This window comes from Rhincodon typus, chromosome 9 (assembly GCF_021869965.1).
Source record: "Rhincodon typus isolate 14 chromosome 9, sRhiTyp1.1, whole genome shotgun sequence".
Taxonomy (NCBI): domain Eukaryota; kingdom Metazoa; phylum Chordata; class Chondrichthyes; order Orectolobiformes; family Rhincodontidae; genus Rhincodon; species Rhincodon typus.
The window spans coordinates 25,891,632-25,908,898 of NC_063340.1; the positions used below are offsets into that span (position 1 = coordinate 25,891,632).

Consider the following 17,267-nt stretch of genomic DNA (forward strand, 5'->3'; position numbering starts at 1 on the left):
CACAGGCTCAAGTTCCAAATTGGGGCAAGGTGAATTTTGATCGAATTAGACAGGAGCTTGCAGGGGTTGATTGGTGTAGTTTGTTTGCAGGCAAAGGGACCTCCGGCAAGTGGGAGGCCTTTGGTGTGATAGCTGGAGTTCAAGGTCTATATGTTCCTGTGAGGGTAAAGGGCAAGGTTGATAAGCATAGGGTACCCTGGATGACAAGAGATATTGAAAATTCAACCAGAAAATAAAGGAGGCATGGCTCAGGGTACAGGCAACTGGGATCAAGGAAATCCCTAGAGGTATATAGGGATACAGGAGTTTACTGAAGAAGGAAATTGGGAGGGTGAAAAAGGAGCATTGGCTGAGAAGATTAGGGTGAATCCAAAGAGATTTTTTAAGTATATTAGAGGAAAAACCATAACCAGAGAGAGAACAGGACTCCTCAATGACCAAAGTGGACATGTATGTGTGGAACTGCTGGAGATGGGTGAGGTCCTCAATGAATATTTCTCCTCTGTGTTTACCATGGAGAAAGATAAGAAGACCTGGGAACTTGGGGAAGTTGGTGACAATATCTTGGGGACAGTCCATATCACAGTAGAGGAGGTGTTGGAAGTATTAGAATGTATGAAGTTGGATAAATCTCCTGGTCCTGACCAGATATATCAAGAACCCTGCTAAAGGCTAGAGAAGAAATTCCAGGGGCCTTGATATATTTTCATCAGAATTAGCCACGGGTGAAGTTCTGGAAGAGTGGAGGGTAACAAATGTTGTGCCCTTATTCAAGAAGGGCTGCAAAGAAAAACCTGGGAATTATAGACTAATGAGCCCAATATCTGTGGTATGTAAGTTACTTGAGAAGATTCTGAGGGATAAGATATGTATGCATTTGGAAAGATAGGGTTTGATTAGGAATAGTCAGCATAGCTTTGTGCATGGGAGATCATGTCTCACAAATTTGTTGGAATTCTTTGATGAAGTGACCAGGAAGGTTGATGAGGGTAGGGCAGTCGATGTAGTCTACATGGATTTCAGTAAGGGCTTTGATAAGGTTCCATATGGTAGGCTGCTCTGGAAGGTTAGATTGCATGGAATCCAGGGAGAGCTAGCAAATTGGATACACAATTGGCTTGATGGTAGGAACCAGAGAGTAATACTGGAAGGATGTTTGTTGGACTGGAGGCCTGTGATTAGTGGTTTGCCTCAGGGGTCAGTGCTGCACCCATTGCTGTTTGTCATCTATATCTGTGATTTGGATGAGAATATGTAAGACATAATGAGTAAGTTTGCAGATGACACTAAAATAGGCAGCATCATGGACAGTGAAGAAGGTTATCAGAAATTGTAGCAGGATCTTGATCAGCTGGGGAAGTGGGCCGAGAAATGGCAAATGGAGTTTAATATAGATAAGTGTGAGGTATTGTATTTTGGAAAATCAAATCAAGGTAGGAGTTTCATGGTCAATGGTAGGTCCTTAGGGAGTGCAGTAGAATAGAGGGACCTTGGAGTTCAGGTGCATGGTTCTCTGAAAGTGGAGTCACAGGTAGACAGGGCAGTGAAGAAGGCTTTTGGCACACAGGCCTTCATCAGTCAGGGCAGTGAGTAGAGAAATTGGGAAGTTATGTTGCACTTGTACTACACGTTGGTGAGGCCGCATATGGATTATTATGTTGAGTTTTGGTTACCTTGCTATAGGAAGGCTGTAGTTAAACTGGAAAGAGTGGAGATGAAATTTACAAGTATGTTGCCAGGACTCAAGGGACTGAGTTATAGGGAGAGGTTGGACAAGCTAGGACTTTTTCTTTAGCGCATAGGAGACCATAGAAGTATATAAGACCATAAGAGGCATGGATAGGGTGAATGCAATCAGTCTTTTTCCAAGGGTTGTGGAATTGAGGACTAGAGGGTATCAGTTTAAGGTAAGAGGGGAAAGAATACCTGAGGGGCAGCTTTTTTACACAGAGTGTGGTACGCATATGGAATGAGCTGCCAGTGAAAGTGGTTGAGGTTGGTACATTAACAACATTTAAAAGGCATTTGGACAAATACATGGATAGGAAAGATTTAGAAGGATATGAGCCAAGAACAAGGAAGTAGGTTAAGCGTGGATGGACACTTTGGTTGGCATGGACCTGTTAGGGCCTAAGAGCCTGTCTCCATGCTGTAAGACTCGAAGATTCTATGACTATAAGACTCTCCCCTAACCCTAACCTCTCCCCCACCTGAAGTGTGGTGACTCTCAGGTTAAACCACCACCAGTCAGCTCTCTCTCCAAAGGGAGAGTTGAACTATGGTGATTTTACTGTTAACTTTAGACTGTTTCAATACACTCCTGGCCAATGTCCCACAATCTAACCTCTGCAAAATTGTGTCATTGACCATGCTTTTGGTCATCTAACCTAGTATGCCCTTATCAAATTGCAAGTATCTGAGCTTATGCGTGGCACATTCAAGTCTTGTGATGGTGAAGCATCAGAAGGAAGAACCTCCTCTGAGGCTTCATTACCGATGATGTCAATAGAATTCTGCTGTATGTCTAATGCCCTGTGGGAGATAAAGACACATATTTGCAATTGTCATTACGAAAGTGATTCAATTTCATTTGCTGCTGAAGTCAAGAGAACATAGTTGACTGTTGTATAAAAAGCGTGCATATGTTATTTTATTCTGTCACCAGTAAGCTGAAAAGTCTCTTGGCCACAGAACAAAGACGCATTTATTTTTCTGCACTTACTCCTCTGCAGTTGTCGATTGCGATGAGCCACCTCTAATTCTTTCCCTCTGCCTTTTGCTCTACATTCTTCTTTCTCCTACAACAGGAGTTGCAACAGGTATGACTGACTGCAGTAGTTCAACTGATAGATGGAGTGCATTATAATAGGTTGAGTATCAGTGGTGGATAGATACATGGGAATGTGAGGAATTTTGCTTGCAGGGAAAGTGGACATAATGTGTGATGTTCTGGTGTAGGCCTGACAAGGCTAATGGTGGGGTGGAGGAGGGTGATACACACAGGAGGATTTGTTGAATGTAAAACTGTAGTTGCTCTTCCTGAACTGCATCGATCATTAAAGTAACACAATATTCCCGCTACTAACCTCCTGGGCACACTTTGTAAAAGCATGAGGTTTCTCTCACCTTATTGACCCCAGTTGTCTCAGAAGGGGAGTATCTAATAAACAGGATGCAATCTTTGTTCATCCTGAGTCGATTGTCAAAGTTAATATTTTCTGCCTCCAGTGTTCGCCAAATTCTGAGCTTGGATTGGCCCATTAAATACTGGAGTTAATATAATCATGTTAATCATATTGTGTTCAGTAGACCTGCTGCACTGGAATCAATGACAAATGATATTTAAATGGTTGCGTTGAAAAAAGAATATAAATGCCACTGACAATAATGTAGAATTTACTTCTTGATTTCTGTCATAGCCAAATCCAAATGTGCTCCATGTAAAGCAGAGCCGTTGTTTCTGAGAGAACTGTGATAGTGGCAGCAAGTATGGGAACCCAGTGGACTGGGATCCTCAGAGGCAAGTAGGAATAGTGATTGATGTGTTATAGGGTCTGCAAGGATTGAGCGCTGCTAGGATGTGCTGTTCTAGTGATCAAGAGAGACTCTTCCAAAAGGGGCATCAGTTACAGATTTTGGGAGGGAAGGACTCAGAGTACTCTTTTGGGGGTCTGAGACAATAAACAGCAAAGTTAGCTTCCAGGGGCCTGAACCACCTATGCAAAAATTTATTTCGTTGGTAGAGATAGAGGGGAAAAGCATTAAGCAGAAAATATGTCAATGGGAGCAGAAAGGAGGCAAAGGCCATTACTTGGTTCATGACAACAGAAAAGGCAGCAAGGTATCATGATGCCCAAGCAACCTGTGTCACAGTGCCCCTTATCCTGAAGAAAAAATTTATAGACTCAATGAGAGCCAAGAACAATAAATAGCTACAATTTGAGCTTGATAGACAAGTGGAACAAGTCTGACTGAAATAATTCAATGGACATAGAATGACAGGACAGTGTTACAGAAATAAATGTTGCAGATAATGCAGCCCAACATGAATTTTTATTGTTTAATTCCAGATAGATTTGGATACTGTTAAACAATTACTATTTCAGATTAAGCTCGTGGAAATGAAATAACTTTACAATTGCTTGCTATCCCAAACATACAATGTCATAATACTCAATAATATTATTCAATGATGAGATCTGGTTCAATTCACGTTGCATGCATCCAGTAATGACTGAGGCTGTCCCTCAATTTCAAGATGACATCTACTCAGTGCTGGACATTGATTGTCTTGTGATTGAACAGGTTGATTCTTCAACCATAGATCTTCGAGCGCATGGGGCAGGATGTCCCATAAGGTCATAAGATCCAGAGTGCAAGATTCGCTTCCTTTCTTTTTCTGCCACTGTTCTGACTTGTTGTTAATGTTTTGGGACTCAAAGTGTGATGCAGTTTGGTGAACAAGTTGTCACCATTCTAAACGATAGGTATTAGGTTCCTCCCAGTCATTGGACTTATTGCCAATATGCTTCATGAAGAGTTTCAGATTGTCTTCAAAGCATTTTCTTTGTCTTCTTCTGGAATGTTGGCTACTTGAAAGTTCAGCTTAATTTTGAAAAGTACATTAGTACAGTCTTCATAACACACACCTTTCAAGCAGAGCATCAAACTGCATTACTTTTGTTGAGAAATATAGTTGAGAGACCAAGGCATACAGTGCTGAAGACCAACAAACTGAAGTAAGTAGGCCAGAAAATCAGGCAAATTGATTACTGATCATTTGGTACCAAGGTGAATTTTAAGAAGACATGTCTTGTGGATCACAAGAGAAAGCAAAGTTAAAAGATTAAATATAGAAAGCAGGACAAATCAGTCAAACGCTTAAGCATAGTTCATTATTCAATTAGATCATGGCTGATATTGAAATCAATTTATCCATCCTAAATTCAGACTGTGAAGATTGAAATGTTCAACTGATCCTGTATCCACAGCCTTTTGGAAGAAACAGATTCCAGATTTTCAGTACCGTTGTTTGAAAAAGAAGGGCTTCCTGATCTCACTCCCGAATGGTCCAGCTCTAATTTTAAGATTACAGATTGTTATGGATTTCTCCACATGTCAACCTTCTAAACATAATGGAATATGACCAGCAAGCTGACCTTATAGTTTAACCTTTTACTCACTGAGTTCATGCTTGGAAATCTGAGTAGTATCCTCTCCAAAGCTAACACATCCTTCCTGAAGTACAGTGATTGAAAATAAATCCTGGTGGGGTCTGATCAACTCCCTACACAACTGAAACACCACATCCTCATTGTTATATTTCAACTCCGTTGATAAAAAGGCCAAGACTTCATCAGCTTTTTGATTACATTTTTAACTACGTACAAGCTATGAGTGAGTTTTTAACCTTGACTACAGAATCTCTTTACTTCTCCATAGTTCTTAATCTGTCATCGTAAGGCAAATATCCTGATTTGTCTTTCTTAGATCTAAAGCAATGATTTCATTCCCCATGTTGAGCTCAACGGCCACAATTTTGCCAGCTCTTTAGTGATGCGGGGGGGGTGGAGTGGAATGTTGGCCTATTGGCATGTGAAGGCATTGTGGGTGCTCAATGCCTCACTGCCACTATGTCATATTGCCAGCGGTGGGAGGGTTGGCAGATCAGCCTGCCAGGTGACAAGCTTAAGTGTCATTGCCATGTAACCATAAAGGAAGTATCCAGACTTGCAGATCGTAAGTCATTGAGAGGCTGTCAGGTTTTACCTAACAGTATTCACTCTGCCAAGGTGGAGTCAAGTGCAGCTATGGTAAGAAGAAGCCCGTGATTGATTGAGAACACAATGACTCAATTGGTCACCCAGTGGCAGCTGCACCACCCAAGTTTCCATTGCTGACAATATGCCATGTTGGTGGGAAGATTTTGGGCCTCCTTTTAGCACCTTCCTCCTGCCATGTTACCAGCCCTCTTTGTCTCTCAGCCCATTTGGTAAAATTCAGCTTTTAGAGATAGTTGAACGTTCCTCATGAAACTGATATTCTTAGCGCAGAAGTTGAGTTTTATTATTCATTCGCCTGGAAAGAAAGCATCAGTTTATCACTACAACACTCATAGTGCCAAGAAATCCAGCAACATAATTAGTGATCAAAACTGGTTTTAACAAACTAAAATAGTGCACATATCTATTATAATAACAGATGGCTCATGTCAGGAAACGTTGCATGTTGGAGATGCTGTTTTTCAGACAGAAACTAAAGTAACCTTCTTTCTCAAGTGTTTGTAAAGTGTCCCATCTCTTCATCTCAAGAGCAGTGTGGGATTTCCAGTTTTGATGAAAGATTGTCATCTTAAATGTGAACTCTGTTTGTTTGACGATTGCTGCCTGAATTCGGCTATTTACAGAATTTACTGTTTTATTTTGGAGTTTTGATATCCACAATATTCATTTAAAATGGACTACTGCCAAAAATAAAATAACCATTATCCTTTGCATGAATGTCAATTTCAAAGCTGCAGACTATGGTGGCCAACATGTTTATTTTAAGCCCTATTGATCAAAGCCAAAGGTGAGCTCCATTACTCTTCAGGTATTTTCATGCCTACAGTCCATCAACAGATTTAATCATTTGTTGAAAGCATGCAGTTTGTAATAAAGTAGTAGTGTCTAGATGTATGGCAATTTGAATACTTGTCTGAATTGAGTCCTGACAGAGCAGCATTTTTATTGTGTTTCAGCTATCTTTATTACTGTAGCGCCTCTGATCATTGGAGATGGAAATGCATATAGAGAGCAAATTGCATGTCTGCTCTAAGCAGTGGTGACACTGTTTCCTCTTGTTATGTGATTTCTTTTCTTCGAATTCACAGCCTGGTAGGAAATATCAAACTCAAAAGAGCCATGAAAAGCAAGGGATTCTGCTTTTTTTCAAAAATTTCTACAAAAAGTTATTTTTTGTCTCAAATGGAAAGTTAGCCACAATAAATAGCAGCAGAGTTCAAATCTACTAATAAACTAATCATATGCATAGCTGTCACGGCATACAATTTCAGAAAAAAAAGCTTTGCTGTGTTGCAGAAATGTTAAACTTATCTGGCTATTTCATACTTCATGTTATCAGTGGTTGTTGCCACTGATAATACAACGAGACATCAAATTCCCTTCATCCTTACCTCTCTCGATCTTGTTCAAGAAGGTTGGTGAAGTCATCACTCTTGTTCATGTAGTCTGTGTGCTTGTGTTTCTCATTCTCCAATTCATACACAGTATGCCTATGACACTTCTCAGCCAGAAGTAATTGTTCCAACATACGTCGATATGTCTCTCTGTGCTTCTCCACCAGCAAATCCAACTGCAGATACAAGGAAAACTCATTACAATCAAGCTGGACTGCCCTAACCTCTCAGATTACCACTTCAATGAATTTATAGTGAATCCTGATACTATTCTCCACCACCATCCACACTAGCAGACTTTCCAGTAAAAGACCTGCAAAAATCAACAAAGAACCAGAACCCCAACTGATCATCTTCCTTCTTCCAACAATGCTGAGGCTGTGCTGACCTCTAATGAGATCGATCATGCTCATTAGGGCAGGCAGCAGCACCCAAGTTCAGTAGCCATCATCACATCAGATAGTACATTAACCTATTGTCTCAGAGGGGGTAGCAGGCACTGGCCTGCTAAATATAACAGATTGCGGTTTTCACATTTATACTGCCACCACCTAAGTTAAAACTTTCTTGTAACATGGGGAGATTTTTGACAACAGATTCTTTGGCATTGACTATTTTATCTTCCTTTTAATTCGTAAATGGATGCAGGCTTCATTAGCTGGGCCAGCATTTAATATGTGTCCCTTGTAGCTCTTGGGAAGGTGGTAACGAGCTACCTTCTTGAACCGCTGCAGCCCATTTGATATAGTTACACCATGATGTTGTTAGGGAGGAAGTTCCGGGATTTTAACCCAGCAATACTGAACAAATGGCCATATATTTCCAAGTCAGTATGGTGAGTGCTTTGCAGGGAAAATTGGTGATGGTGGCAGTATTCCATCTATCTGTTGCACTGTGGTTGGTAGTAGCCATCGAAGGTTCTGTGGGATGAACCGTGGTGAATTTCTGCAGGGCACCTAACAGATGGTACACACTGCTGTGCATGTGCATCAGTGGTGGGAAGATAAATGTTTGTGGTGCCAATCAAGTAGGCTGCTTTACCCTAGATGTTATACACTGGAAGATAAATGTTTTTACACAGAGTCAGTGTCCACACTTTAAATGAAAGCTATATTTTTGTTAACTACACTCTACAAAATGCACCACCCACTAATTATTAGCCCCTTCCCCATATTTATACAACAATTCATACCCAATTAGCCCTTACTTAATGTCCACGACCTTGAGCTATTAGGTTTCAGATATCTCTTCAAATACCATTAAATGATAACACTGGTTGGTGTCAAGCTTCTTGAAGCTTCATTAATACACAGGTAAGTGATGTGTATTCTATCACACTCCTGACTTGTGCCTTTTAAATGCTAGATAGACGTTGGGGAGTCACGAGCCAAGTTACTCACCTCAGAATAATTCGCCTCTGACCGGCTTTATATGGTTAGTATTTATATGGTTAGTCCAGTTCTGTTTCCAGTAAATGATAACCATTGGGATGCTGATAGTGAGGGGATTTAGTGAGGGTAATAGCATTTAATATCAAGGAGTGATGGATAGATTCTCTTATTGGAGATAGGCATTGTCTGCCACTTATCAGCCCAAGCCTGGATATTGTCCATGTCTTGCTTCATTTGAACATGGACTGCTTCAACATCGATGAGTCATAAATAATGCTGGATATTGTGTAATCATCAGTGAATCTTCCTGTTTCTGCCCTTATGGAGGGAAGGTCATTGATGAAGCAGCTGAAGATTGTTGGGTGTAGGACACTGCTCTGAGGAACTCCTGCAGAGATGTTCTGAAGCTGAGATGACTGACCTCCAACAACTGCATCCATCTTCCTACTTACCAGATATGACTCCAACCAGCGGAAAGTTTTCCACTTGATTTCCATTGTTTTAGTTTGGCTTGGCTAAGGGCAGTCACTCTCACCTCACCGCTGGAATTCAGCTACTTTGTCCATGTTTGGACCAAGGCTGTAATGAGATCGGGAGCTGAGTGCCCCTGGTGGAACCCAAACTGGGCATCAATAACCAGGTTATAGATAAACAAGTGCTGCTTGATAAAGTTGTTGATAACCCCTTTTCATCACTTTAATGATGATCAAGAGTAGACATAGAATGGTGATTGACTGGGTTGAATATGATCTAATGTTATGTGTAAGGACATAGCTAGGCTATTTTCCACATTGTCAGGTAGATCCCAGCATTGTAACAATGCTGAAACAGCTTGCCCCGGGCGGCAGCAAATTCTGGATTACAAGTCATAGTATCATTGCTAGCATGTTGTCAGGGTCCATAGCCTTTGTAGCATCTATTGCCTTCAGCTATTTCTTGATATCATGTGGAGTGAATAGAATTGGCTGAAGACTGGCAGCTATGATGTAGGAAACTTTTCAGAGGAGGCCAAGATGGAGGATCCCAATCAGCATTTCTGACCAAAGGTTGTTACAAATGCTTCAGCCTTATCATTGCACTAATGGTCTAGGCTTGATCTTCATTGAGAATGGGGATGTTTTTGGATCCTCATCCTCCAGCAAGTTGTTTAATTGCCCACAACCATTTATGACTAAATGTGGAAAGTTTGCAGAGCTTAGATCTGATCCATTGGTGGTGGAATTGTTTAGCTATATCTATCAGTTGATGCTTGTGCTGTTTGATGTGCACATAGTCCTGTGTTGTAGCTTCACCAGGTTGGCATCTCATTTTCAGGTATTCCTGTTGTTGCTCTGAGCATAACCTTGTAACTCTTCATTGAACCAGGGTTGATCCCCTGGCTTGATGGCAATGATAGAGTGAGGGATATGCAAACCATGATGTTGCAGATAGCTTTGGAGTGTTATTCTGATGTTGATGATCCACAGTGTCTCATGAAAGTCCAGTTTTGAGTCACTAAATCTGTTTGAAATCTATCCCATTCAGCATGGTGGAGGTGTGAAAAAGAGACTTTGTCTCCATCAGGACAATGCAATGGTCACTCCTGTTGATATTGTCAGGGAAGATGCATCTGCAGCAGGCAGATCCGTGAGGAAAAACCTAGAATGTGTCTTTCCGCTTGCTGGTTCTCTTACCACTTACCACGGACCCAACCAAATAGCAATATCCTTTAGGACTTGATGAGTCCTGAAAAATGGAATCAATGGTCATCAGGGGGCAAACTCTCCACTGGTTGGAATCATACCTGGCATAGTGGAAGATGGTTGTGGCTGTTGGAGATCAGACATCTCAGCTCCAGGACATCTCTGCAGGAGTTCCTTAAAGTAGTGTCCGAGGAACAACCATCTTTAGCCTCTTCATCAATAATTTTGCCTCCATCATAGGGTCAGAAGTGGGGATGTTCACTGATGATTGCATAATTTTCAGCACCATTCATGACTCCTCAGATACTGAAGCAGTCCATGTTCAAAAGCAACAAGATCTGGACAATATCCAGGCTTGGGCTGACAAGTGACAAGTAACATTTGCACCACACAAATGCTAGGCAATGACCATTTCCAATAACAGACAATCTAGTCACCACTGCTTGACAATCAATGGTGTTACCATCACTGAAACCCACCACTGTCATCATCCTGGAGGTTACCATTGACCAGAAGCTCAACTGGACTTGTCAAATAAACACAGTGGTTACAAGAACAGGTTAGATGCTGGAAATACTGTGGCAAGAAACTCACTTCCTGACTTCAACCAGTAATGATGCTGCTGAGCCACTTTTAGTGATGGACATTGAAGTCCCCCAAGCCAGATTCTTCCCTTCCCCCAGTGCTTCCTCCAAGTGGTGTTCAACATAGAAGAATACATGAATTGTGGACTAGGCAATTTGCTCACTACATTCATTTCTCTGCTCTGTTTCGACCTTGGTGCTGCAAGTTGTTAGGACTTGTTGTAAGTTATGAGCACAACAGACTAATCTGCTCAGGGATATCAAATCAATGGTATTCACTAATTTTGTATGAAAATCAATGCTATGCAGTGTCAAGGTCAGTGGTCACACTTAGTACCATTTCAGTTTACTACAGTACTTAATAAGGGAACCTTTATTTTCTGTGAGTTCTACCCCACCCAGGATCTTGAGTTCAACAAGGCACCATGATCATTTGGCTGCAAAGCAGTTAAAAGTCAAGAAATAATTTTCAATGCTTTAGGATTCTGAATGTTGAATGGGTTTACATGATGCTGGCTGTTTATTTTAAATGGCTAAACACTTGTGCTGCAATAACAGACAAATGAATGTCACATATTCTTTGTTCTACATGCTCAACTGCATTTATAAAACAATTTACATTTCGATAAACCTGATGTCAGCTTAGACTTCTGATGGTGCTAAATATGCTGATTTGAAGGAGGAGAAAATAGCTTCCATCTTCCTCAACTTTATTGGAGAAAACTTCTGCTCATGTTTAACAAATAGTGTGATTGATCAGAGAGATGAAAGCTTAAAGAGGGGTGGTTGTGAGATAGTACTGCAATCCATTAATGTTCGCGTGGGAACCTTACATTATACATTGTGTCAGAGGAACAGATTATTGGTAATAAACAGGAGTGCACAGGAATAAAGCCTTTGGGTCTCCAGATGTAACAATGTACATATGATATATAACAGCAACGGTTAATTCGAGGTTATCGTTTTGGTAAATAATTCTGTTAATGGCACCTCCTACAAATGTAACAGCTCTGCCTTCTTTATATGAAGCCTGTTAGAGTTCTGCCTCTCACTGTGTGTTTAATGAAAGTAACACTTGCTCATTGCAGGAACTTCATTGGAGCCTTGTGAAATGGGAGGACATTGCAGTGCAGCCACCATAAGGTCTGTCTGATCAGGAAACTTTCCCACTCTGACCACCTGTCGTAGTCCTATTGGAAGAATGATTTGGATTAGTTATCATCTTATTTAGCCATACAATGACACGCCTTGGCAGTGGTGACTCCTCTTCTGGAGTAACGTATTCAGTTATGGTCACCTGTTATAGAAAGGATATTATTAAGCTGGAGAGGGTTCAAAGGAGATCTACGAGGATGTTGCTGGAGTGGAGGATTTGAGTTATAAGGAGAGGCTGGATAGGCTGGGACTTTTTTCATTGGAGTGTAGGAGGTTGAGAGGTGACCTTACAGTGGTTTATAAAATCATGAGAGGGATAAATAAGGTGAAGAGCAGGTGCCTTTTCCCTAAGGTGGGGGATTTGAAGACTGGGTGGCATATTTTTTACGGTGAGAGGAGAAAGCTTTAAGAAAGACATGGGAGCAATATTTTTACACAAAGAGTGGTTCATGTACGGAATGAACTTCCAGAGGAAGTGGTGGACAGGTACAGCTACAACATTTAAAAGATAAGTACATAAATAAGAAATGCTTGGAAGGAAATGGGCCAAACGCAGGCAGGTGCGACTGGTTTAGTTTGGGATTATGATCAGCAGGGATTGGTTGGACCAGAACGTCTGTTTCCATGCTGCATGACTCTATGACTCTATGACCCACCTTCCATGGCCATCAAGTTCTGAGGGGTGTTTGAAATCTCTGACCCAGAGGGTGGGGAGATCTGCTCCACCAAATCTTCCAACCTGCCTCATGGTCATTTTCCCAAGAGGGGAAATGCAAGTGAATACCACTTTGTATACCAAATGTATACAGAGCAGAATGCTGATGGGGGTGAAATGTTGAAAATGGCCCTTTGGTGTGTTGAGTGCCATGCTCCTACATGCACAGAACTCAGAGAAACAACCATGAATAAGCATGGATCATGATGAATTCTTCGGGTACTTCATGGTATATTTTCAGATACCAGTGCTGCCATTCACTTCCATCAGTCCTTCTTACGGGTATCAGTCTAAGTCTTAATGGGCAGAGCTCATCTTGTGATATCATTGGTGCCTGAAAGTGTTAACTGTCTTATAAAACACCTTTTGGAATGAATGACATTGAGTAAGCTGGCCAATAGAATCTCTCTCGATTCTTATTTCTATTAATATATGAGGAGCTGATTCAATTTGTGCAGGGGAGTGGTGCAATTGCATGGCCCCCTAGTGGACATATTGCTGAGAGGATGTTATCCCTCCTGGAAGAGTCTTGGACCAGAGGACATAGTCTCAGAATAAAGGAGCATCAATTTAAGACTGAGATGAGGAGAAATTTCATCTCTCAGAAGATGGTGAGTCTTTGGAACTCCTTGCCACAGAGAGATGTGGAGACAGAGTCCTTGAGTATATTTGAGTATATTTAAGGCTGAGATAGATAGATTCTTGATAGGTAGGGAAATCAAAGGTTATGGGGCGAAAGGCAGGAATGTGGATGCAAGGAATATTAGATCAGCAATAATCTTATTGAATGCTGGTACTGGCTCAAGGGGCTGAATGGCCTACTCCTATCCCTATTTGAGGTGGGGGGAGGGGGTAACAACAAATTAGGACAGGTGAGCCACTGACCTCCAAATCTCTCCCAAGCCATGCAAAATAGGTAGACAAGGCACAAGCCAGCACGCCCACCCTTAGATCTAACGGAGGCCATTAACTGCTTAAGTAAATGGCAATTAAAACAACTTCATTCCACCCCGACCAGCATATAACTGTGCATGTTGGGGTTGATGAGCAAAACACCAAAAGCTATGGCCATACTATAAAAGTACCCGATCACATCTGATGTCAGATGCTAAGAAGGGAGCTTTTTTGGTGCCATGGTAGAATCCCAGCCTCTACACTACAAGGCCCAACTGCTCCACAGCATATCATAACATGTCTTAGCAGGTTGATTAAAATTAATGCTATACTAGGCACTAGAAGACAGACAAGAGTAACAAATCTCTTTTTTTTAATCTTCAAAAGTTGGTGAAAGGGCAGGAAGGAATGTGAATACCACCTTTATACAGTGTCCTGGGGTAATTGATACCATGACCCTCCCAAGATTTTTGCCTCCTTGTGCTTCCCCAGCTGGCCTCCAATGTATGTGCCCTCTCCCCATTACTTTGCACCCCTCCTTATGTTGTTTAGCCTCTCCTCTCAAATAAAAAGGCCCCACTTCCCATTCTCTTTTGCTTCCCAGGGGATCTTTTATACCTACCTCAGAAAGCGGTCAGGTTTAAAGAATTGTCTAAAAGATGTCTTTGTCTGTAATACACAGAATCATTAGCTTAGATTAAACACTAGGTTTCCAAACTGTGTATTGAACCTTCTGACTCAAGCAAGAGTTCTACACTGATACCTCTCAGAGCAGACATTATAGGAGTACACACTTTCCGTTGCTTGTTAAACAGAAATGAAAAGTAGTACTCTGCTAGACACAACCAGAGGAAGGCAGGGTGATTTTATGCAGACATGCATGTGAGTGATCTTTGATCAAAGCGCTCATCTGTTTGTACAAACATTTAACAGCACCAATGTAATCTATTAAAATATTATGGCACTACTAACTTTTCACATTCTATGACTGTACTGTTTGGTAGACTACACACAGTTCTCCTCTATCTTCAACTGATCAAAAAACCAAATAACTTCTGGGCCTTTTCTCAATGTTGATACAATGGAATATCTTGCCATTGATAAGGGAAATACTGTAAAAAAACAAATTCAATTTGTGTGATAAATGTTATCTATTCATCCTTGGGAAGAGAGAATCACTGCCAAGACCAGCATTTATCACTCTTGAGACTGTGATGGTGAGTGGCCTTCTTGATCCTCTGTTGCCCATGGATTTAGATATATACAGTTCTGTTAAACAGGGATTTTAAGTACGATTATCTAATGGCACAGTAAAGGCCAATTTGGCCTAACTAATTCATGCCTGAAAGGGTTAACTGTCTCCTCCCACCCTTCTCATCTAAATCTATCATTGCAACCATTGTAACTCTTCCCCTCTAGCTCCCACTTAAATACATCAATAATATTCACTTCAACCACTTCCTGTTTAAAAGTTTCATATTTGTACATTCTTTAGATAAAGATGTTTCTTCCAAATTCCTGAATGGATATCTCTTAAAATTTTAATCCTCTAGTTATCCTCTTTACCTTAAGAGGTAATATTATCTCTCCTTCCTCTCTGTTAAATAAATACCTGTTAACGTTGAGATCCAGATCCCTTTTCAACTGCAGCTCTCTGCAGTCTCTCTCCATTTCAACAATATTGTATGCTTCCTGTCAAAAAGAGAGATACCTTCCCACATTATACTACTTCTCATAAATTTTGTCCACTCACTTCACCTAGCTTAGTCACTTTGCAGACATTTTATCCTCCTCACAACTGGTTTTCCCTTATCTTCTTTTTGTCTTAACTGCAGTAGATCAGTCCCTTCATCCATGTCAGCAATATAGTAAGTTTCCAGCACACAGCCAGGTTGTGTTTCATACACCGATAGCAATTTGCTGAATTAGGCAGCAAGTCTGTGATACTCAAGGGTTTTGTTGTGAATCCATGGTTTAGCACAAACATCAATTTCCACCTATCTCTTCCATACACTTTCCCTGACCAGAAGTCAACACTCCAATGGAGAAGAACTCACCTCTTCTTTTTATTTCAACAATCCACTTTCAAATCACTCAATCAAATTACAAACACTGCCCACCAGGGGCAGTGTAACAACAAAAAATGAAAGGGGAGGAAACAAGGGAGATGAACTCAACTTATTATTTCATAGAGCTAGTCACCCACGCAAATAATTAACTGCTGACTAGGCGCATGCAACAACAACAACAAAACAAAAAGTTGGGGAAACAAGGGAGGGAACTAAATAAAAATAGTATTAGAGTGAGAATAATTCACTCCAGCCCCCCCCAAGGTGAAGAGCAGTCCAATGAGCATCTCACAAATCAATTCTGCAACTGGTCTGACCCTTAGAAGGGTCATCCATTTCTAACTCCAACAGGTAGCAGTCCACCAGTTTGTTGCTGAACAGAAAGGAACTCACTTACCATGACTCTTTCCTGTTGGTTATACAAGTTAATATATCATTCCCTGCATTATTAATTCTTCTTTTCTGTATTAACCAATTATGCGGCACCTTCAATTTATATTTGTTCATGACATCAATGGCTAGTCTAACAGAGGACAGTTAAGACGAAAAGAAGATAAGTGAAAACCAGTTGTGAGGAGGATAAAATGTCTGCAAAGTGACTAAGTGTTTTTTTGAAGAAGGGTCTAGACCTGAAACGTCAGTTCTCCTGCTCCTCTGATGCTGCTTGGCCTGCTGTGTTCATCCAGTTCTACACCTTGTTATCTGCAAAGTGACTAAGCTAGGTGAAGTGAATGGACAAAATTTATGAGAAGTAGTATAACATGGCAAGTTATTTCTCTTTTTGACAGGAAGCATAGAAGAGCAGAATTTGTTGAAATGGAGAGAGACCACAGAGAGCTGCAGTTGGATCTCAATGTTAACAGGCATTTATTCAACACACTGCAGAAGATCTGTGTGTAATTGTAAGCCACACCAGATAAGGTTGGCAGATTTCTTTTCCTGAAAAATACGAGTGAATCAGATGTTTTTATTTTATAATTGTCAGTGGTTATGTGGCCATCATTAGGCCAGCATTTTACTGGATTCAAATTTCACCATCTGCTGTGATGGGATTCAACACAGGGCATTAGCCCAGTTTCTAGATTACTAGCCCAGTCACATCACCACTACGTCAGTTTAATAGATGTATTTTAAAAATTCAAATACATTACATCTACTGATTCCCTTTGATCCAACCTGCTTGTTACATCCTCAAAGAATTCTAATAAATTTGTCAACTACAAGTTTCCTTACATTCAGTCAAGGAGAGTCAGGATGACGTTATTATGATTTTTGAAATGTCCTGCTACTAGTTTCTTAATAATAGATTCCTTCATCTTCCCAATGGCAGATGCTAGGCTAACTGGCTCATAATTTTCTGCTTTCTGCCCCACCCTTTCTGAATTAGAAGTTTATATTTGCTCAAATCCGAAAGTTGCCTAGACCTTGCTGCCTGCTGACATGAACTATGTAACGTCTAAGGAGTTGTGAACAGAACTGAACGCAACGCAATAAGAAGTGAAAGTCCCTGCTTCTGACCTTACCAGGGAGAGAATGCCAAGGAGGAAGCAACTGAAATACCAAGGTGTAGAGCTGGATGAACATGGGAGGCCAAGCAGCA

The 17,267-nt window shown here is 40.9% G+C and overlaps 1 protein-coding gene across 1 annotated transcript in view; it reads right to left on the reverse strand.

The window, feature by feature from the left end:
* The window catches only part of LOC109929780 (filamin-A-interacting protein 1-like), a 393,800-nt gene that overhangs the window by 131,560 nt on the left and 244,973 nt on the right, over positions 1-17,267 (reverse strand). Inside the window, exon 4 of the mRNA XM_048600953.1 lies at positions 7,175-7,353. Within this exon, the coding sequence (XP_048456910.1) occupies positions 7,175-7,353 (179 nt within the window). The remainder of the gene's footprint in view (positions 1-7,174; positions 7,354-17,267) is intronic.